The 21,312-nt window shown below is 31.3% G+C and overlaps 1 protein-coding gene across 11 annotated transcripts in view; it reads left to right on the top strand.

The window, feature by feature from the left end:
• Window positions 1-21,312, top strand: part of LOC129965543 (tensin-1-like) — a 474,618-nt gene that overhangs the window by 378,733 nt on the left and 74,573 nt on the right. For all 11 annotated transcript variants that reach the window (XM_056079518.1, XM_056079523.1, XM_056079519.1 and 8 more), the window contains one exon: window positions 3,605-3,646. In XM_056079518.1, the coding sequence (XP_055935493.1) occupies window positions 3,605-3,646 (42 nt within the window). The remainder of the gene's footprint in view (window positions 1-3,604; window positions 3,647-21,312) is intronic.

Here is a 21,312-nt window from a genome sequence, read left to right on the forward strand (position 1 = left end):
ATAAGGGATAACATACTTCGTTATCAGAAATTCTATCTTATCCTTCACTGTTTCCCACTGTTTCAAGTCCATTGCAGCTTTTTTAGTATTTCGTACTGTTTTGATCGTTTTTATTTTGGAGTATGTGCTGAAATGGAAACGGATCACCGACGGATATCAAAACTGATATATAATATTTTACATATTAACTTCACTAAGAGCAGGGATTTCCAATGTATGGATTTCCAGTCAATGTTTGGTGAGTTATATAAAGATCTCGAATGTGTATATATTTTAAAACAATTTACAAAGATTCGGCCAGGTGGTCATGATATTTCCCTCAAATCACTTGAAAGAAGTGGGACAAAAACTAACGCAATATGCAAACAACCGACTCGTGTTAAATGACAAGAAATAAAGAAACAAATGAAATGCCTTTTAAGCATGTGGATGAAATATAAAAACCGCCTTTTTGCACAAGATACTACATTTGCTGCGGTGCTTTCCATTAAGGTTTCCTTTCCATACAATGCCGCAGACCTCATCCAATGAACCGGAATCTCTTTTTCACTGTGAACACTGAATTCAATTCGCGCATCCATTCATTTTGGAGCGGTTCTGTAAACTTTTTTTTTTTCACAAAAGTTCCCTTTTGCCCCAAAAACATTGTGCGTGTGTTTTTATCTCTGAAAAAATTCGAGATGTCGAGAACGAAATGGATCGCTTGAAATGATAAAAAGTTGGTTATGTAATGTTTTAAAGTTTGGGAACCCCTTCTTAGAGAATTCATTAATCACAAAGGTGCTCATGCAATGCTCCATCTTATCAATAGAAATAACCTGTTTCTCTCTTGAAAAATTGTGAAAACCGATTCAATAAGAATTAAATGTTAAAATTATATTTCTTTTTAAGAGCTGTCATCTAGTTAATAGACGCACGAAAGCGGGGTTTTTTTCCTCCCCTCCATTACTGGTCTCTGGAGGTCTTTAAGAAAGATCTGACAAAAAGACGTCAAATCTATCTCTGTCAATTTTATCATCCGTCATTTTCTCTCTGAGTGGCAACAAAAAAATGCTGACACATCCCATATGTGGTTTCAACTTGCCATGTTAAGTACTTCAATGCGGTTTCAGAAGAAATTTTTGCCGAGGTGGTCATTTTTTCATCAAATTAATAATTAATTCACTTTGATTAGTTTTACAAATGAAATATGGTTTATATTTAATATTTAAGATATATGTGGTTTGCTTCGTCCCCATGGTAGCGTCAATGGACAATTTAAATATTTATAAGTATTTTCAAGAAATCCAGCCAAACGAGATCATTTTCCATGTTTGGGATTCACGTAAAATCATTTTGGAAAAAAAAACGTGAAGTTTATATATATATATATATAAAATTTAATTAATTTCCTTTTTATCTTAATTTAACCCAAATTTACTTCATTTTAAAATGTTCTCATTTTCTGACCCAATTTTCCACCTTTCTTAATCAATGCTACAGAAGGTCTCTAAAAATGCTTAAATCAGCGATTCTCACTCTCCGAGTGAAGGTATAAAAATCTGTCAAGCTAAGCGAATTCCTTTAAAAGATATCTATAAGTCCCTTACCTAAATCGACACGTGTAAAGAAATCCCTATCAGAATCTCATAGTATATAATCACCGGGGAAGAATATTTCCCGTTTTCCGTTCTTCTTCTCTTGTATCGCTGTTGAACGGACGTCAGTTTTGTCCGCTCTTCTTATACATAAATTATGCCTCCCTGGTTGAAATAAAAGCGAAGTTAAAGAATTTAAGTTTGTTTGATGTTTATGGCCGAAGACAGAGAAGATGAAGACACTTTTATATTTTAAACTTCGTTTTATTTCATCTCGGGAGGCATAATTTATGCACAAGAGGCGCGGACAAAACACGTCCGCTCACAGAGAGAAAATATTTTCCCCAGTGCTTATATACCATGAGATTCTGATAGGGGATTTCTTTACACCTGTCGAATTAGGCAAGGGAATCATAGGAATCTTTTAAAAAGAATTCGCTTGGCTGACAATTTTTTTATCCCTTCACTCGGAATGTGGGAATTTGTCAATGTCAGCAATTTTACAGAGCTAGAGTTGCATTAATTAAATAAAAAAAGGTGGAATTGGATCAGTAAAAAAGAGAACATTTTAGAATGAATTTAATAGGGCTAAATTAAGCTAAAAAATTTGGAAATTATAAGTTCAAATTAGATTTTAATATATATATATATATATAAACTCTAATTCCAATTTAATTAATTTCCAAGTAACTTAATTCTAAAATATTCTCTTATTTCGTGATCCAATTCCACTTTCTCTATTTAATTAATTCAAGAGAAGCTTTGTAAAATTATTGAATGGGCTAAAAGCCTAACTTTCTCACACTCCGCGTGAAGGGCTAGAAAAGTGTCCAATAAGCACATTCTTTTTTAAAAGATCCCTGTGTTTGTTTCCCCTGCCTTGTCGACGCGTGTAGTAAAAATCCCTATCTAAATCTTAACACTATATTAGCACTGTAAAGAAATATTTTTCCTATCAAAATCTCAGGTTATATAAGACCAGGGATAAAATATTCAAGAGCTTTTCCCTCATTTCTTTCTGTATTGTGTGTGTTGCTCGTCGCTCCTGCTTGTACATAATGTGCGCTTTTCCACGATGAAATAAAACGACGTCACGAAATCGAAAGTCTCTTCACTGTCTTCGAAACTGCATTATGCTTCACAGAAAATAATGCTTACATATTATATATATATATATATATATATATATATATATATGTATGTATGTATGTATGTGTGCGTGTGTGTGTGCGTGTGCGTGCGTGCGTGTGTGTGTGAGCTATGTTCTGGTTCACATTAAATAATCTGCTGTGGGATGTTAAAACCTTTTCATAATATCATTTTGGAGAGTGGTAAATTGGTTTAAGTATGATTCTCCTCATCTAACTACATTTTTAAACTGACGAAAGTCATCCCAAAATAATCTTCTTTAGTTTAAAAAAATGTAATTTTAATACAAAACTAAATATAAATTGCAATATATATACATACATGATGCATGTGTCCGACAGAAAGTAAAATAAATGGTTAAAATTGGTCTATTTCTTAAGTTGATACTTCGGCATTGGAAAGTCGCGATTTTCATTTTCATAGAACATGCATCATGCAAACAACCTTATTATCAGTTAAACAAGTCGCGCCTCAATATTTTCATATTAATGTGTTGTTGAAGTCGTCATCTGATGATGGCGAAGTAACTAACAACATTCATATTATTTTTTGGTCTATATTAATTCTTTAATATTCTAGAATTCAGTGATATGCTTAAAAGAAACAAATTTTAGAAGTGACTCTTATTCTTACTTTCGTTCTTTGCTCTTCAAAAAAACTCATTCAGTGGCGGACAATCTTATCATATCCTGAGAAGATAAATTTCCCATCAAAGTACCTGGCTATCGATTTTCTTATGATAATTCGTAGATACTGACATCAGAAAAGGCCGAGTGAGAATAATAGAGTTAGATCTGTTTTAAGTTCGTTCTGTGAGCGCAGTGTATTTGTTTGTAAAATTTACACAGACAATAATGCAATTTTTTTCTTCTTTTCAGGTTGTAGCTGGTTGTGAGCCTTCTTCAGTCAATTATGAATTGGTGAGTGCAATTTCTTTTTTAGTTTTTTCAATTTTTATAAAATGAAACAGTACAGTTGCGTTAACTTCAAGTTTTGAAACTACATGAAAACTTATTAGAAACGAATTCATAATTTTGTATCTTATGCCCGGCCAGTTATAATACGGCCAGTAGGCAGTACACACATAGAAGGGGACTGATTTATGTTTACCACAATTTCATAAGCTAGACTCATGCATTCCTTGCGTGACTATAAATTGCCGTTTTAGCGCCCCTAAAATTTCTTTTCCACTGCCTATTGTATTAAAATGATGGATATTTAAACAAGAAAACATTGTAAAATAAAAAATAAAAAGTCAACATACCTGAATTTGGACAACTGCAGAAAAAAATGGCAAATAAAATGAAAAAAGAAACACAACATCGCATCAGAAAGAGGCGAAAAAATGTCGGGGTGAATCTATGATATATGATCAATTTCTTTTCACTCAAAAAAAAAAAAAAAAAAAAAACCGCGCCAAATTCTACAAACGCATGCTGAGAAAGAAATATATATATATATATATATATATATAAATACAGCGGCATGTGTTTATGTCAGTATTCTTGATTTGGTAGTCTAATTACGTTAACGGTTCGGTGTCTTGATTGGTTATGAGGACTATATTCTGTGCAATATGTAGTAACCATTGATGAAGTGCTCATTCATTTATTGCTTCTTTTCCCCTTACTTGCCTTACGCTTTTACCATTTTAGAATAAGACGGAACTTAATCACCCCCCCCCCACCCTCTTTCTTTTCTTGATAAGCCAATGAAAAGTGTGTGTGTGTGTGTTTTTTTTTTTTTGTTTGTCAAAAGATAAGTTAAAATATTTATAAATATTATATTTCGTTTGAAAAATATACAAATTGTGCGGAACGAAAATCCTAGTTCTGAGAAAATAATAGTCGTCCAATGAATGGTATTTCTACGACGCTTTTGAGAAATATGTAAAAGAAAAAATATGATGCATCCAATTAAAAAAACATAGGTATTTATATAAATAAGCTGCATTGGTACTTACACGTGACATGTTATTTACATAAGTAGTTGCTCAGAATAAATACCGCACATTTCGAAACATGCACGCGCTTTGTAATGGCTGACCGGGCACGATATAATAGTGGAGAATCGGCAAAAATGAAAGCAGCAGGCAAACGAGCCACTAAGTCACTTTTGAAGTAATTAAGATTCGATCTACTGATTCTTTTAGCTGTTTCTATAGGAAAAAAAATCCAAAGGAGTCTGACCTGATTATTTCGATAATCAGATTATTCCATAATTTTAAAATGATTTGAATAATAACTGTTTCTGGCATAATTGAATTGCGCTTACCGTTCTTCTCTCATTAAACTTTTCTTCTTTCATAAGCTTACGTGTTCAATTTCTATTTTTTAAAATCTTTTATTTAATAAAAAATCTTTGTTCCATTTTCGGTCAGTAATTTCTTGAGGTTCAACAAAGCTTATTTTTCTAACGCTGAATGAGACATCATACTTTTTTTTTTCTCAAATATATATATATATATATATATATATATATATATATATATATATATATATATATATATATATATATATATATATATATATATAGTTTAAAGCTGGAATTTTTTATTAGGTCATGATCCTATACCTGTCGTAAAGAGCTGAAATAAATGAACGATATGAACATTCCAGTTTAAACGGAGGAGAAACTGTGATGTTTGAAGGGGATTGATTATTAACGTATTTGACGGATATTAGTCCTTTTTTATAAGAAAAGTTTAATGATTTTCCGAACGTACTCGCAAATATCTGACGTATTTCGAATTGAGAGAGCGCAGAATGCTTCCCTTTGACTAGTGGGAGTGATCCCCCGCCCAGACTTTCTCGTATACAATTTAATAAACATATTTGTGTATTATTAACGATGCCATTTACGGTAAGCCTACATTTACGGAAAAGTCTATTAATGTGCGATCTTAGTCATTTTATTATTTTTTTTTGGGCGAATAATCGCTAGGATGTGGCTATTACACAAGTATCAGAAAACTGAATGTGCATTTTGAGCGCCTTTTTTTCTTACTGATTACAATCACAAAATAACATATCGTATTTTATTTATTTAAGTCATTCTATTTTTGAGTTGTCGCGTTAACATGCTTTTGAAAGTACAGACTAACAAATGGTCAATGCTTTTACGGATATGGTTCGAAATTTCTGGCACTTGTACTCATTAGATGTTAAGTCTATGTACCAAATTTTATCAATCTAGCTCTCTTTTTTTGAAATTATCATGTTCACTTATATTCGGATAACCGACTTTCTCTAAATGAATTTCAGAATTTGATAAAACGCTACCAATATGGTATCAATTGGTAGAGTTGGTATGATATAAAACTCTACCAATATCAAAGCCAGATTTCATGTATCGAGCTTACACCGTTTTTGAGGTATCATCTTTCCAGGCAGAAAAACATAATTAATTGTTAATTTAATAATTTAAATGTTCGGACTCTGGGAGATCCGAAACGTTAAAATTAGTGAAAATCTCGAATTCGAATTTTTTGACGATTGCGGGTTTTCTTTTTTCTTTATTTATTTCGTTACGAGAAAGTTAAATAAAAAATGCTAATGATTAAAAATCTGGAAAAGAAATGAAATTGCAGAGAAAAATGGGTGCATTAATTGCCCGCATTATACCTTTGAAAAGAATGAATATTTTACTGCTTGCGTTTTCAGTACCGTAAATTTTTTATATCGCACTTCATGAATTCCGAAACGAAATTATTCCGAAATTGAATTCGTTGTGAAAAGTTCTTATTGTCTAGCAAATTCAAAGCGGACAGTTTCCTTTAGAGAGCGGAGCCATTTTATTTTTATCCAAAGCTCAAAATTCCTATCATTATACGAATTTTATTTTTATACCCAAAGAAATCAGCGACTTACAGCGCGTAAAAACCGTGTAAAAGGATATAAATTTTATTTTTTAAAGAATTCTGGAATGCCTCTCTGTAGCTGTGTCGCTCGGATCCGGGGGGTGGGGGGACGTTTGCAACGAACAATAAAGCAGCCGACGCAGTGCGAAATATCACATAACATCGTGTCTGTTATTTCCATTTTGAATGATATAAAAGTCTCTTCCATTGTTCAGGATCCTGTGGAAACGTCACTCGTGACGCAGTTAAGAATATGTACAGAGTATTAAAGGGAAAAATTGCGAATTTAAGCTATTTTATCCATTTCTGTTTACTTTTTTTTTTTTTTTTTCCTTACTTGAATGATTGTTATTCATAAAGGAAATCCCAGATAAGTAGAAAAGAAGGGGGGTGGGAGTTATAAAGTATTGTAAAATACAATTATTTTTGTTGTTAGAAACATTCGTCTATCTCTCTATATAAAGTCCTTTTAAAAAAGTTTTATTTAAAAGAAGGGATTATTCACTGTCAAATTTGCAAACTCAAAATTTGATCAAAATCTTAGTTGAATAAATATTAAACAAGTTTTTAGTGTTTTGGGCTACATCTTACCGGGATTAGGTCTTCATTTTTACAGGTATTTTGACCAAGAAAAAATATGGGAAAAAAAAACTTATTTTTTACAGAATTTATAATTTGGAAAATTCTGACTGTTATGAGCGATATTTTGAATTTTTTATACTATTTTTAGAAGTTTATTTCCATTCTCAAGATATTTCGTGGTAATGTTTTGAGGTATCAATTATCATATTTACACTGACGTATATATTTTGCAATGTGAATAACATTTAGTTTTAAATTTGGCCTTGGACAGAGCTATAGCTAAAAAAGATTCGGTCATTAATCATTCATTTTCACTTAAATTTAATTTCCATTAAATACATTTTCTTAATCTAATCGAACTAGAAGAATTAAATAATTGTCTATTCTAAATTAATAAATTAACTGTAAGGGAAATTGATATTCCGGACAAACAAGCTCTTTGCCAAAGATGTTTAATTATTCTTAAAACCTTATGATCGGTGTTTATTTCAATATGTACTATTTGTTTTCTTTAAATCAAAATTGAATTATTTGATTATGGTTTTAAAAATATTTTTTGATTATATTTATTTTTTATTAAAATAAAATAAAAGAATACAAATAGAATGAAAAAAAAAAACCCCGATAGAATAGATCGTTTTCGAAATTAAAAAAATATATGAATATCTGATACATTATCACATTTAGATAATTGACTGTACATAATTAGAAAAAAAAATCTTTACGGTTATGGTTAAATTCTTTGAAAGAAAATTACATGTTTTCAAATAAGTTGATTTCAAGAATATTATCCTGGAAAAGCTGTTATTTCCTCATTATGGACTAGAACAAAATACACAAGTTTCGATTGCTGCGATTATTGTTTTTATATTAAAATGTTCCAAAGCATACTAAATGTCGCAATCGGCATTTCCTAATATGTCCTTATCACGTTTATTCCTTCCTTTCTTTTTTTTTTTTTTTTTCCTTCACTATTTGCGCTGTCCAAAAAACAGTTTCATCTTTACATACGTATGTCTTAGTATGTTTTTGCACCGTCATTACATATTTCTGCATGTTTATAACCCAAACATTCGCAAACACTTAAGATAAAAACGAAGCACAATTTTCGTGTCTCTTCTGATAACTTCTAATGACTCTAATGATAGGAAAAAAACAACAACACATGTTCTATTTTTTTATATTTTTTTCCAAATTAATTACAACTAAGAATTGTCCTATTCATACCATAAATGCCATCATTTAAAATCCTAATCTTTCCCATTTGTTTATACTCTGGTACCCAGAGCGCTTACTTGATTTATGGATGTTGCCATCGCCGAAAATTTAAAAGTAGAGTAGAAAAGAGGTTTAAAAAAGTTCTCGGGCAATCTGCTAGTCATCAGGCGCGCGTGGGCAACAGATTTTGAATTTTGCACAAGTGTTTCTTGGTTATAAGAGGAAATTGTGTGGGCACTATCTGCGGGCACTTTTTCACACCAAACGTGTGTTCTCTTAGAGGATTTGTCACGCCCTAAAAATAAAAAGACCGCGCAGATTTGAACGCGTGCGCTTTGGAGATATATCTATCATTTTCCGAAATACTTTTTCGGAAAGTAAATAAAGCTAATGACGACGATGGATTTATGAGTGCAAATGATTACGGGGAGACAGACTTTATATTTTTATCCGGATTTATATTGGTTTTTAAAATTAGAAGCATATCAAATTTATGAAGTGGCGAAAGTTTTATTCCCAAGACAGTACAAAGTCGAGAGGTTTCTCGAATTCTTCTGCATGCTATTACCATGGTGTAAAGAAATGAATAATAGTAACGTACATCTACGAGTATTTTATAAATATAAAGCAACTTTCCTAATAAATAAATCAACTGTCTTTATCGTCATTGTAAACATGTCCCCTTTTTTGAGATTTAGATTGTTGTTTTAGATAGAAAATTTAAGAAATGCATAACACAATGAACAAAAACGGATAAAGTTTCTAATAGTATATAATTTACTTGTCTTCAAAATTTGAAGACTCAAGAGGGCAAAATTTAATTGAAATTTGTAGTAATCAGTTATCTCGGCGAACCAACTGGTCGCCAATGGTGGTTAGTACTGTAATATTATACGATTAATCTTAAAGATTAGTTTTAATAAAGAATATGTTGGAACTTTCCCTTAAAATACATCAGTTGGACTTCATTCATGAAATAATACATTTCATACATCATTTCATTTCATACATCAGTTGAACTTCTTTAAGGAAAATTCATAATTATTTATTATTACATAACTATTTACTTATCTTCTTTTAATAATTATTAACGTGGTGTAATTTTTTACATTTATATGCAAGTAAATTTTTTTTTCATAAAGTAAAGAAATTATGGGAATATGATGGTAAATGATAAAGAGAGAGAGAAAGACCATGTTTCTGCCTTTTCGCATTTGATTAAAATAAGTCTTAAAACAATCAAACACAAAAGCCAAACAAAACTTCAAGACATCGAAAATGGCAGAGTTCAAGTACTTCTCTACCCGTAATGGATACGAATGCGGATGAACGCGACTTAAATACTACAATGGATTCGAATATTTACGCGTACAGCAGAGCTGGCAGCAAACAAATCATTCGTTTTTTTTTCCTTATCGTCTTCTTTCTCGTGCAAGAGGAAAGCGAGAGTGACTAGTAAAGGAAAAGAGTTGGACTTGAAAAGAAAGTCGAACCACCCACCATCCTCACTGATGTTTACATACCCGCCCAGTGCTCGAACACGTTTCGCAAGTTAAATGGATGAAAACTTTAAAAAAATAATCCAAAAAATATTTTTTCTGCAATAAACTGTTAGTCAAACAATAAATATTCATCTACGCGTCTGAAAATTTAGTAAATCATCAGACCAATAATAAAAAGTAATTCATTTGTAATAATATCGGGTAGAGAGTTATAAATAAAAACTATTTGAATGCCAACTTTTATTGTTTTTTGAAAAAAAAAAAAAAACTTAATAAAGATTAATAAAGGAGGAAAAGGAAAAACAATTAAGAAGTGATTAAATCATAAAAAATTGAAAGCATGACGGAATCTTTTTTATTTTTTGCTGTAAATGATAAAGAACTCCCTAAAATTAACCCTAGAGTTAAATTAAAATAATGAATGGTGAATTTTGTGTGAAATGGTTTCCTGTTAGCAGTGTGAGATCAATAGAATACGAATGCGTCTTTTACTGTTCACAGCTGTTCTCTCATTTTCTAGTTTAAATTGTTGTGAAATGAGAGAGGGGAGCAAGGCCCGATTAAGCTCTGTAGGATTCCTTAGTCAAAAATACATCTCGATACAAGAGCAGAAAAGCAAAAGAGACCGAAATTTTTTCCTCGGTGATTTTATAATGAGATTTTGATTGGGATTTATTTGACACGTATCGATTTAGGATAGGGAAATTTAGGTATCTTGAAAAGAACGTTGAAAGCATTAAGGATTTTTAGCCCTCCACTCGGAGCGTGGGAAAATGCTGAAGTGAGCAGTTTTATAGAGCGCGTGTTAAAAATAATTAAATAAAAAGTGGAATTGGATCAGGAAATAAGAGACCACTTTAGAATGAAATTAATATGGGCTAATTTCAAATAAAAATTAGGAAATTAATTAACATTTAAATTAGATTTTACAGTTGCATTGAATCGGACGCTTCCTGTGGCTAATTAATGGAGCTGAAAAATGTTATTAGAAATGTTCTAGAGATGGCTCACCGTGTCATCAGAAAGTACATTCAGTCAGAGGAAAGAAGATATAAAAGAAAAACCCACAGTTTACTTTAAAGTTTATCTTAATCCATAAAACAAAACTTTTTATTTATGAAAAAATTCCGAAGAATTTTATCGTGACTACTGAAATTCAGACATCGAAAAGTAAAAGAAAAATATTTAACGAGGAATTGTCATTTTTTTTATTTACTGAAATTTATTATTATTGCACTTAGACAGAAAGTTTGAAAGTAAAAACTTAATATAGATATAAACGAACTTAATAGACTTAACTGTCACCATATTGGTAATCGTTTAGACTTGCCTACCGAAATGGATATTCAAGTCATAATGGGTTTAGAAACCCATTATTTTACCAAAATATTCTTTATATTATCTTAAAAGATTCAAAAATTTCCTTTTTAATTATTTTAATTTCATTTCTATATAATTTTTCTCTGCATTTTCATAATATTTGAAATTCACGTTGATATGTAACAATATTTTTAAATGCTGTGACGGAATTCAGACTCAGTCATCAAAATATTCAATTGCAGGTTTTTGTCCGTCTTTAAATCCCTCATAGAATTTTCACTCCCACTTTTATTTCCTAACGTATTCACTTTTTAATTTGCATTATTTCAACTAAATTCAATTCATTTTGCTGATTGATTCCATTGACATTCGACAATAATTTTATGTTTTCCAGTGATGTCAAATAGCACGTAAAATAATTTTAATGCATTCCGTAAATCATATAACAGTCTAACAAGTCAATAATCTGGTCACCAAAGGTAACTAGTTTTAAAAATTTAACTATGTGAAATGAAACACTTAGTTTCGGCATGCTGATTTGCCTTTGACTATAATCTATAAGCAGCCCCCCCCCTCAAAAAAGAGAAATTTGTAATTGATAGGCATTACAACCTGCAGAGAATCAAAATGCATGTTTTGTGGACTATTTTAAAAGGTCGAGCGTAATAAATAGAAAAGAAAACGCTGTTCTATTACCGTCCGTGGAATTTTTTTAATATTTAGAGTATATCTTTTGTGATCGTTCCGCTTTACTGAAAACAAACAAACGAAATGAACCAAACTCCTCCGACAGATATACAATTTTCATGTCTTCTTCCTCTTCTTTTTTTTTTTTCGCGTCTTAATAGGAAGTAAAATCTTATTGACCTAGACTTTTTTGCGAGATTTACAAATAGAGAGGGGAGTGGGTAAACATCATCTTTGTGGTTCACCCCTTTTTTTATATGCGAAGAAAAAGAAAATGTAGTCTTTTGGGATGTGAAGCTAAGTCGAGATCCTGTTGAGTGATGGATTGCCCATCCACTATGTCCTGCTCTGTAAGGTACCAAATTGAATGAACTGAAATTTTCCTCGTGATTTGTGAAAAGCTTTTTTTTTTTTTTCCCCTTTCTTGCCGCAAACAACTTGCGAATTCCAGCTCCTTGAAAGATCTTGCGCAATTTTGAGCAGATAAATAAATAAAAAGCACTTCCAACCGAATGAAAATATCGTAAAAGGTGATCTTCCTGCTTTTGTTGGATTTCTGAACCGTTCATTTGGTGGATTCTCTTGAATGAAAAGCAGGTGGGGATTCGAAACTTACTCGTGAATGAGTCTGAAGGGCAATCTGCCTAACCCCGTGAACTCTTCGGGGTGTGTCCGAATCTTGAGGTAGAATTATTTCCTTTTGCTGGAATTCATGTACGAACCTTGCTGGAATTCTTGTTTTTAGTTCATTTTTGTGTGCAGAAGAGGCCTTTTTTTGAAGATGGAGATTTGTTTTCTGAAATTTAAGGATGTGAAGTGGAATGAAAAGCTAGAAATTTGCTGATTAGAATGAATGATATAGAGCAATTTCTTCTTTTTTGATGATAGGCTTTTATTTTCAATGGGCAATTGGTTTACTTATCCATGCATGTTATTACCTTTTTAGCGTTTCACACCAACACTGTTGTTCCTTTTGTGTTTGTTGTTTGGCTAATAGACAAATGAAGGTTTTTAATGGACTCACTTGCTATCTTGCAGCCTTGCAGCCGCCTAATCTGTCTTGCTGAAAATCCGACATTACTTGTTAAACACTTTTGTATCACGCTTGGCACAAGGAATTCATTCTTGTCTGATAATTTATTTCAAGATGGTTTTAGTTGAATTTAATTTTCACATTTATTTTGGAAATTGTTTTCCATCTTTTTTAATTCAAAATCCGAAAGTGAAGATTTTATGTCATATTTTTGCTCATGTGCTCTACTTAATTCTAATTTGATAACAGCTTATTATTTTTTTCCGTGGAAATATTTGATTCCTAATGAAACTTGAGAGACTTTCAATTTCGATGTTTTTATATGAATACATTGTCATACGAAGATGATAGTTATCCGAGATACGAATATTTGAGTGATGGCAATGCTGATAAATTAAAACTAACTCGCATAGAATTTTTTTTCTCAACACAGTGGAAAATGCATACTGATAAATTTGAAGCAGTTTTGTTTTAGTTTGAGGATTTGGGATTTAAGATACCAGACATATGTCTGAAATAGAGGGGACAGAAACCATTGAAGCTGATGCAAAAGAAATTTTAAATATTCATCCATAAGCCTTTTTTACTTTGCAAACTGAAAGATGGTGTTGCATTTATCATCCAGAAATTGTTTTAAAATCCTTCAAGAAACTGTAAAATAATATCAATATTTTTCAAATAGAATTTATTAATTATGCTTACTTTTCATGCTTCGATTTTACATCTATCGTATCGTGTGTATAGACTAGATAATAAACTAGGAAACTACATTTCCCAAAATTTAAAACCTAATGAATCTGGCATTTCTTATTCCTTGACGTATCACGTGTGAGATATAACTCCTAACCCCTTTACATTTTAAGAGGAAATTTTAATATCTCTTTTCTAGTTTAGGGTATTTTTCCAAGGTTTCTTCTTTCTCAGGTTTGAGTAGATAATAGTGTGTGGTTAGACAAAATGTATTTTAATATTATTTGTATAATCTTTCAAAATCCATTGAAAGAAGGCACGATGAAAGATAATAGGGAAATTCGATCTGAATGCCAAAAACATTGTCAATGCAATCGTTTTTACAATCACATTAACTATTGTATTGTGTTTTATATATCATAATTTTGGCTAGGTTTCTTTACTCTCACTTTGTAATGAAATACAGAAAGCAACTGGAAGGACGAGAGAGAGTGAATTCATTCAAAAACAAAGTAAAAAGATAATTAAAGGAATCCGTCCAGTGTTTCAAATTCCTTTGCACTTGTAAAATGTGACCTTGCACCAGTGTCAAGAACTTTTTGTGCACGGAGAATTAGTTGCTGTACTACCTCGCTTTTTCTGAGAGAGAGGATAGGAAAGGGAAGGGGTAAAACAGAGAACACTGAAAGTCAATGACTTAAATGGAAAAAAAAAAAAAAATGTTTAAAAATAATAACAAAAATAATGTAGAAAAACTGAACCTGTGCGTCCTCCAGTTTTGGTGAGCTTGCTGCGTGGGTAGTATTTGATGACAACACCCTCCTCTTTTTTTTTTCTCTCTTCTCCTCTCCTCTCCTCTCCTTTCTTTTTTCTTTCGAACTCCGTTTCCCCCACCCTCTGGACATTTTTAATGCCAACTCACGTGTTGCCCCGTCACTTTTTCACAGCAATTCCATTGTCCGTCAACCGATTTTCTGCTCTCTCGGTATGTTCGGCAGTGGCAACGCATTCATTATCGTTCGCAGAATAGATACAAATTTACAGGTGCTTGTTATGCTTTCCCGGAACGCGGTTTGTTTGCTGGACGTTGATTGCCAAAGGGGGTGATATTTTTGTACGTGTTATACGTGGGATTGTCCGGTTGGAACAAACGAAACAAAAGGGTTCAGAGAATCTATTGTTCAGGCATTAACCATAAATGTGCTATCATGTGCACGGAATCGAAGGAGCTTTTATTTAGGTTTCCTGAAGCATAACGTTATATTATTTGCTGATTAAATGCTCTATTATTTTAAATACAAGTACAGAATTAATTAAACATTTATGGACTTCACTTTCTCTGATGAAAATTGTATCGGAGTGTGAATAATTCCCATGCAAGATGAGATCGATTGACTTCAATCCTTTCATTACTCATTGCTATGAAAAATTCAATATTAATTTTTAACGGCACTTTTGCGTTTACGAGGGCCGTTGGCAACAGTTAAATTGTTTTCGCCAAATCGCCAACAAAAAAAAAAAAATCGTAAAGAATTGCCGACAGTTTGGCGATTTTTTTACGGCCCTCGGAAACGGAAAAGTACGGTTTTAACTTTATAAGAAGTATTAACCACTGAGAGTGGCTTCCCCCAAACTTTCTTGCGTACTCTCTAATATAGATGATATTTTCCATCTCCGCAAAAAATTATGTGCTTTGGATAAACTAGAGAACGCCTTGCATGACATTGGCATACAATATTGACAAAATATTAACTTTTGCTGTGAATTTAGCATTTTTACTGAGCCTATAGCGGGACCCTTGAAGAGTTTTGGAGTTTGGCGATTAATAGTATCCGAAAATCGAATTTTGGCGTTTAACGCCAAAACCAATTCAAACCGAAATTTGATACGGAACTACTATTGTAGCCGCAAAAGTCGCATTTGATATACTATTCAAGTAATGCCTTTTCCAGTTATCACCTTTGCGATTTTCAGACCAACAGACGTTCAACCGATTGTTGAAATGAACTCGGAATTTAACAGGTGTTTACTCTATAGATGTTCAATCTGTGTTTCGAATTTTATAAATCTAGTTTTCGTTGCTTTGTATTTATCGTGTTAACTTATATTCGAACAGTGCGGCATGCAGATTCAAAATTTGATAGAAATCTACAAATTAGGTATAAAAAATATATATCATATTTCACCCGTCTAGGTCAAAGTATTTTTTTATTGTCTTAGTCTCAAACAGACAGGCGTATTCCAAAAATAGGCTTTTCAAACTCAGAAAGGTCTTAAATAGGGAGATTCGTCAAAATCTCGAGTTCGAATTATTTAACGATTACGATACTTTCCCTATACTTCGTATACAAGAAAGTAAAGAAATAATAATAATAATAAATAAAAGGATTGTAAGTATGAGTAAAAAATAATAATAGCTTCCTTTAGAATCTGTACTTTTTAGATGTCTCCGAGTTCGAAAAACCTATTTTTTTAGTTATGTATCTGTTGGTAAACAGGATTGCAATCAACTAGTATCAAAGCAGTCATGTGATTGAATGGCTGTTCTTGCAGTTCTTTTACTTCGTTGTTCCATTTTTAAAATGTGTTAAATAATAATGAGAAATGCGTTCGATAGTTAAATCGGTGCTGTTAATCAATCATTGGGATATATTCTCGAACACTTTTAGAAACTTTTGTTTAGATTCATCATTTTTAATGGGTACTCAATGCAGCTTTTAGAAACATGCTTAGAATATTTTGCGCTGCATTAATCTGTTATTAGTAGTGAATGAGAACAGAATTTGCTGTACACAGAAGGCTATGAGAAACCGCTAATAAATGGCATCTACGCCAGTTCAGCCTATAGAATGATGTCCGCGAAGTGACAGAACTTCCGTTTGAAATAAATAACTTCATTACACAGAATGTCGACGATTTCTGTTTTATAGATCAGAATTTTATTCAAATATATCAGTTCGTTTCAATGCTTAATGAGATTTTCAGGATTATTGAATGTGGTACACTGTTTCTTCGGTAGTTTTCTCTCGTATTACCAACAGACATTATTATCTATCAATGTTTTAGTAAATTTGTAGAAATTTCATATATTCTTTTGTAATTTATGCAATATTTTCACTACTGTTTTTGGATTTATTGATATTTACACTTCCTAGAAACGAAATTCATTCTTTATAGTTCTCTGATACATATATTTTTTCCACTTGTAAAAGAATGAAGATGCAAAAGAACTAAAGTTTTTATGAAGGCTCAAATAAATATTTTTAAATGAAAAATAGGGTAATTAGATGCTTAAAATTCGATTGGACTACCTTAAGAGCTCTGAAAAACATTAAGTCTATCGTTTAAATTCAAAAGGGGTAAATAGGCTTACCACAGCCCGTTCACGATCTAAGGGTTTTCGTAGAGACACTTGAGTTCCAACATTTGTCATTAAATTTTAGCTCTTGTAAAAGTTTCCAGAAATGCAACACCACTGTGTTGTGTTCCTTATATCTAAGATATTCTAATATTTAATTATCATTATTTGTTATTGAATTTACTTTATTTAAATTCAACATTCACTTAGAAAAGGATCAAAAACTGTTGATACTGTTGGAATTTCTTAAAATTCGGAATCTTCCTGTGAGTAATTTTATGCCTATTTTGACTTCCTTTTTTATGTACTGATTATTTGAATACTGTAGTTTATGACATTTTAGTTTATTTCTTATAACAAAACGTGACTAAGATGTTATTAATAAAATTGCAACAGTTTTATTTTTATGCAAGTAGCAATCCGTCCAGGCAGCCTAATAAATGCAAAAAGAGCTTCAATGTAAGACATGACTGAATTTGAACTGCATAATTTCTTACTAAAAAAATAAAACTGTATAAAATTCTTTTAAATTATTTAATATTGAGTATTAGTATTGGTATACTCCGATGATATTTTTACCCTTAACGCTCAGTGGTAACTTTGCTTATCACTTTCAGTTTTTCTTCAACGATCTCTAGTAAGTTTATTTACTACCCCTTATTTCATAAATTAAATAACAAATTCACAAACTTGTGATGTTTTAGTATTTACATCATCAGTTCATCATCATATAATCCTAAAAAATTTTGCCAATGCCTTGGAACTATTTCGATAAAGGGTTAACAAAAGCTTTTCATTTTTTCATGTAATTCAGTTTAAAAAAAAAAATTCCTATTTGTTTTAACACTTGTCTGAAAATTAGAAACATCAACTTTGTTTTAAACCTAATTTTGTACTATTCACAGCATCTTGAAACAGGTGCAATTCTAATTCATGTGACTAAATGTTTTAGCGTACATTTTGATCACATGATTCGTCGAGGAAATAGTTATTCGACTAACAGTTAGTAATTCCCCCTTCGAAGAAGAGACGGTCCTTTGTTTTGTCACTGCATTCATTTCCTGACTGCGCAATTCGAATTTTCCCAAGCAACCCTTCTGAGCAAATATAGCAACACTTGACAGCCGTGCACAGCTAATTAAAGGCGAATGAAGTATGGGTAAGGTAAATAAAGCCACGTGGTGCAGCGACGACCGCGTGACTCAGCACCCGATCGGAGCGTTTGATGGATGAATCAACCGCTATTGCCACTCCGGGAAAACTAAATAAGAAAATAAAAATGTCACTGATAACTCGGCGGTAGATTCTGAAGGTTTTAAAAATCCGCAGAGAAAAAAAAATATAGAAATCAATAATCAAGATAAGCATTAGTGCTTGTTTTTCATGGAAGTCATGAAATTCAGTTATTGAACAAGCAAACGAATGTTAGAGTAAAATTGAGGTTGTCACGAATTTATGAAATATGTGGGGACTTTATGAATTTGCAAAATAAGGAATGTTAAAAATTTAATATTTTCATATAAAACTTGTATTTTTGGCAGGAAACGCCTATATCTTTTGAAATGAACGAAACTTGTTCTCCGTAAAAAGAGAAATGGTCAGGTCTAATATAGAATTATCAGATTTCCAGTCAGGGATGTTAACTGATAGATAAAGTCATGGTGGCTTTGTGGCGAGGGTCTTCCTGCCGGTCTAGAGAAGAGTTACTGGCTCATGTGTCATTGTCATCTGATTATGGCTCAAAATTGCATGGTCCATCCCAAAATAATGCTCTTGTAACTTGCTTCAGATAAATTAGACGATACATTTTTAGATAAATTTATTTTTAATGTTAATTGTATTTATGAAAATAAACTGAATGAATTGCAATAAATTATTTTGACATTTTTTACCATAATAATTATTATAAATGATATATAATAAAAACTTAATTTCACACACTGAAATTTGTAAGAATATGTTTTTAAAATGAATTAAAACTAAGTCATTTTAAATGTGTACACCACACACACACACATACTTTGACATTTTGTACATATTTTCCGTTCAACTGAATATTCATGTACATCAGTTGTTACTTTTTACTTATTATTTCGTACTATTGTGACTTATAGCCTCTTAAAATGGCGATTCAAAAAATTAAATGTAATTTATTACATAACAAAGTTTTTTTCTGTGAAATTGAACTATTGAACTGCCATGGCAAGCGATTTAATATTGCTTAAATTTCCTTCTTATAATCTTGGCTGGTAACTTGCACTTGATGTTGCAATAGCAATACAATTTATTTCAAACATCGGTAAGACGTAATGACTAATTCTGTTATTCTTCTACTTGAAAAGGGAGTGGAATAATAGAAAATGTTTATTGCTTAGTCATTTCATTTCTTAAGTTCTTTTATTGAGATTTCAGATTAAATTCGTAAATGTAGACGTATTTTTTTCTTTTCTTTTTTCATTAAGTGCTAAACATGTAATTTATCTTTCAAATGGATTAACTCGTTGAAAATGTTATTGCGAAAAGCCAGATGTAAATTTCAAGATTCAGTCACATGACAATCTTATGGTTGTCGGCATTGAACTGAAATGAGTCTCTTCAATCCCTTTTTTCTGTAAATATAAGGCAAGAAAAATTCAAACCGAGTTTCAAAACGATTGATTCAGTCATTTCAAACACTTTCGAAACTATTAATTGAAAATGTATTTATCGATAATATATCGGCTTTATTTCGATATTATCAATACTCTACCAATATTTAAGGTACACTACTTCAAAATATATTTATCTGAAAAATATTAAGCACCTCCAAGAATTCTTTTGATTCAGCACTAATGTGCTCCGGATCGATTTGCCATTAAATGATAAAAAATAATAAATAAATAAATTTAAAAAATAAAAAATAAAATAGAAAAGCTAATATTTCTTCTTGTTTTTTTTAACATTAATGTTGTTTATGAAAATATCTGATTAATTCGGTTTGAAACAAGACTGACACATATATGTTTCAATAAATAAATAAAAATAAACAATATTATTACTTCATGTTGAGGGAGGTGACAATTCAAGTATCGTCCTCATCATCTGACTGCGGTTCGAAATTACGAGATCCGTCCCAAAATAACCCTAAAGTTGCTTTAAAACGAGACGTTAATGTAACTAAAAATTAAAAACTTCTTTTTGAGATGAATTTAAAAAAACGTTTGGTTCAATATATATACTTTTTAATACAGTATATATTATCAATATATATTTTAGTACAAAATTACAATATTAATGTAAAATAAAATACAAAAGTAAATCAATTATTTAAAAAAATTGAATCGTCCCTAAGCTTTCGAGCCGACGCTATTATCGGACCCTCTGTGCAAATGTTGTTATGTGAAATGCTTTATGTGATAACCTTCATTTACTTTTCATAATTCTCTGAATGCATGATTATTTATTTTGAGCGTCAAATGATTTTTAAGTCATATTCTTTCCTGCGAATCTTCCACTTGAATTACTTTTGTGAATGGGATCCCCAGATTCCTCTTGCTTCTGTTCCTTCTTCGAAACCCCTTTGACGCAATTTTATGTGTGTTTTAATGCGTCTGCATGTTTTTTCTGGACGCTTTTATAAGCTCATCAAATTCTTTGCAATAACCTTGACCTTTTGGCGATTTTAATAGCAATTAGAAAGCTAAAATTATGCACTTTCGTCGGACGTGCGATCGTAACAGCCATTATAAATTCTATTTATGATGAAAATCGATTCTGAAATTTTCCTTTTAACGACTTATTGTTCGGTGTAAAATCAAGGACGCTTTCTCGGCTGCACTTGAGAGGGAAGAGATAAATGTGTGAAAACTTTTCCTCATTCCTTGTAAAATTCAGTGTCGGGGGGGGGATTGTGACATTTGTAAAAAAAAGGTAGAAATTAGTGGTTTCCTTATGAAACCTCTAATTTTCTTTCATAATGTTGCGAAATTTTGTAAATAATCATAAATATTTGTTTCAAATTCTCCTGGAAGGTTGATTCCGTGAAATTATTGGTGTTGTATGTAAATGTATGTGGTCGTAGTTTAGTTTAGGAATGACCTCAGTGCTATACTGTTTCATATTGTAAAAATGTATTTAATTCTCTTTCTCATATACATGAATCATATTCTTAAAAAGATTTTTTTTTAATATCAGAATACAAAATAGAATTAAAAAATAGAAAGAATACAAAATAGAAAGAATACAAAATAGAATTAAAAAATAGAAAGAATACAAAATAGAATTAAAAAATAGAAAGAATACAAAATAGAATTAAAAAATAGAAAGAATACAAAATAGAATTAAAAAATAGAAAGAAT

The sequence above is a fragment of the Argiope bruennichi genome, chromosome 4 (genome assembly GCF_947563725.1).
Source record: "Argiope bruennichi chromosome 4, qqArgBrue1.1, whole genome shotgun sequence".
Lineage (NCBI taxonomy): Eukaryota > Metazoa > Arthropoda > Arachnida > Araneae > Araneidae > Argiope > Argiope bruennichi.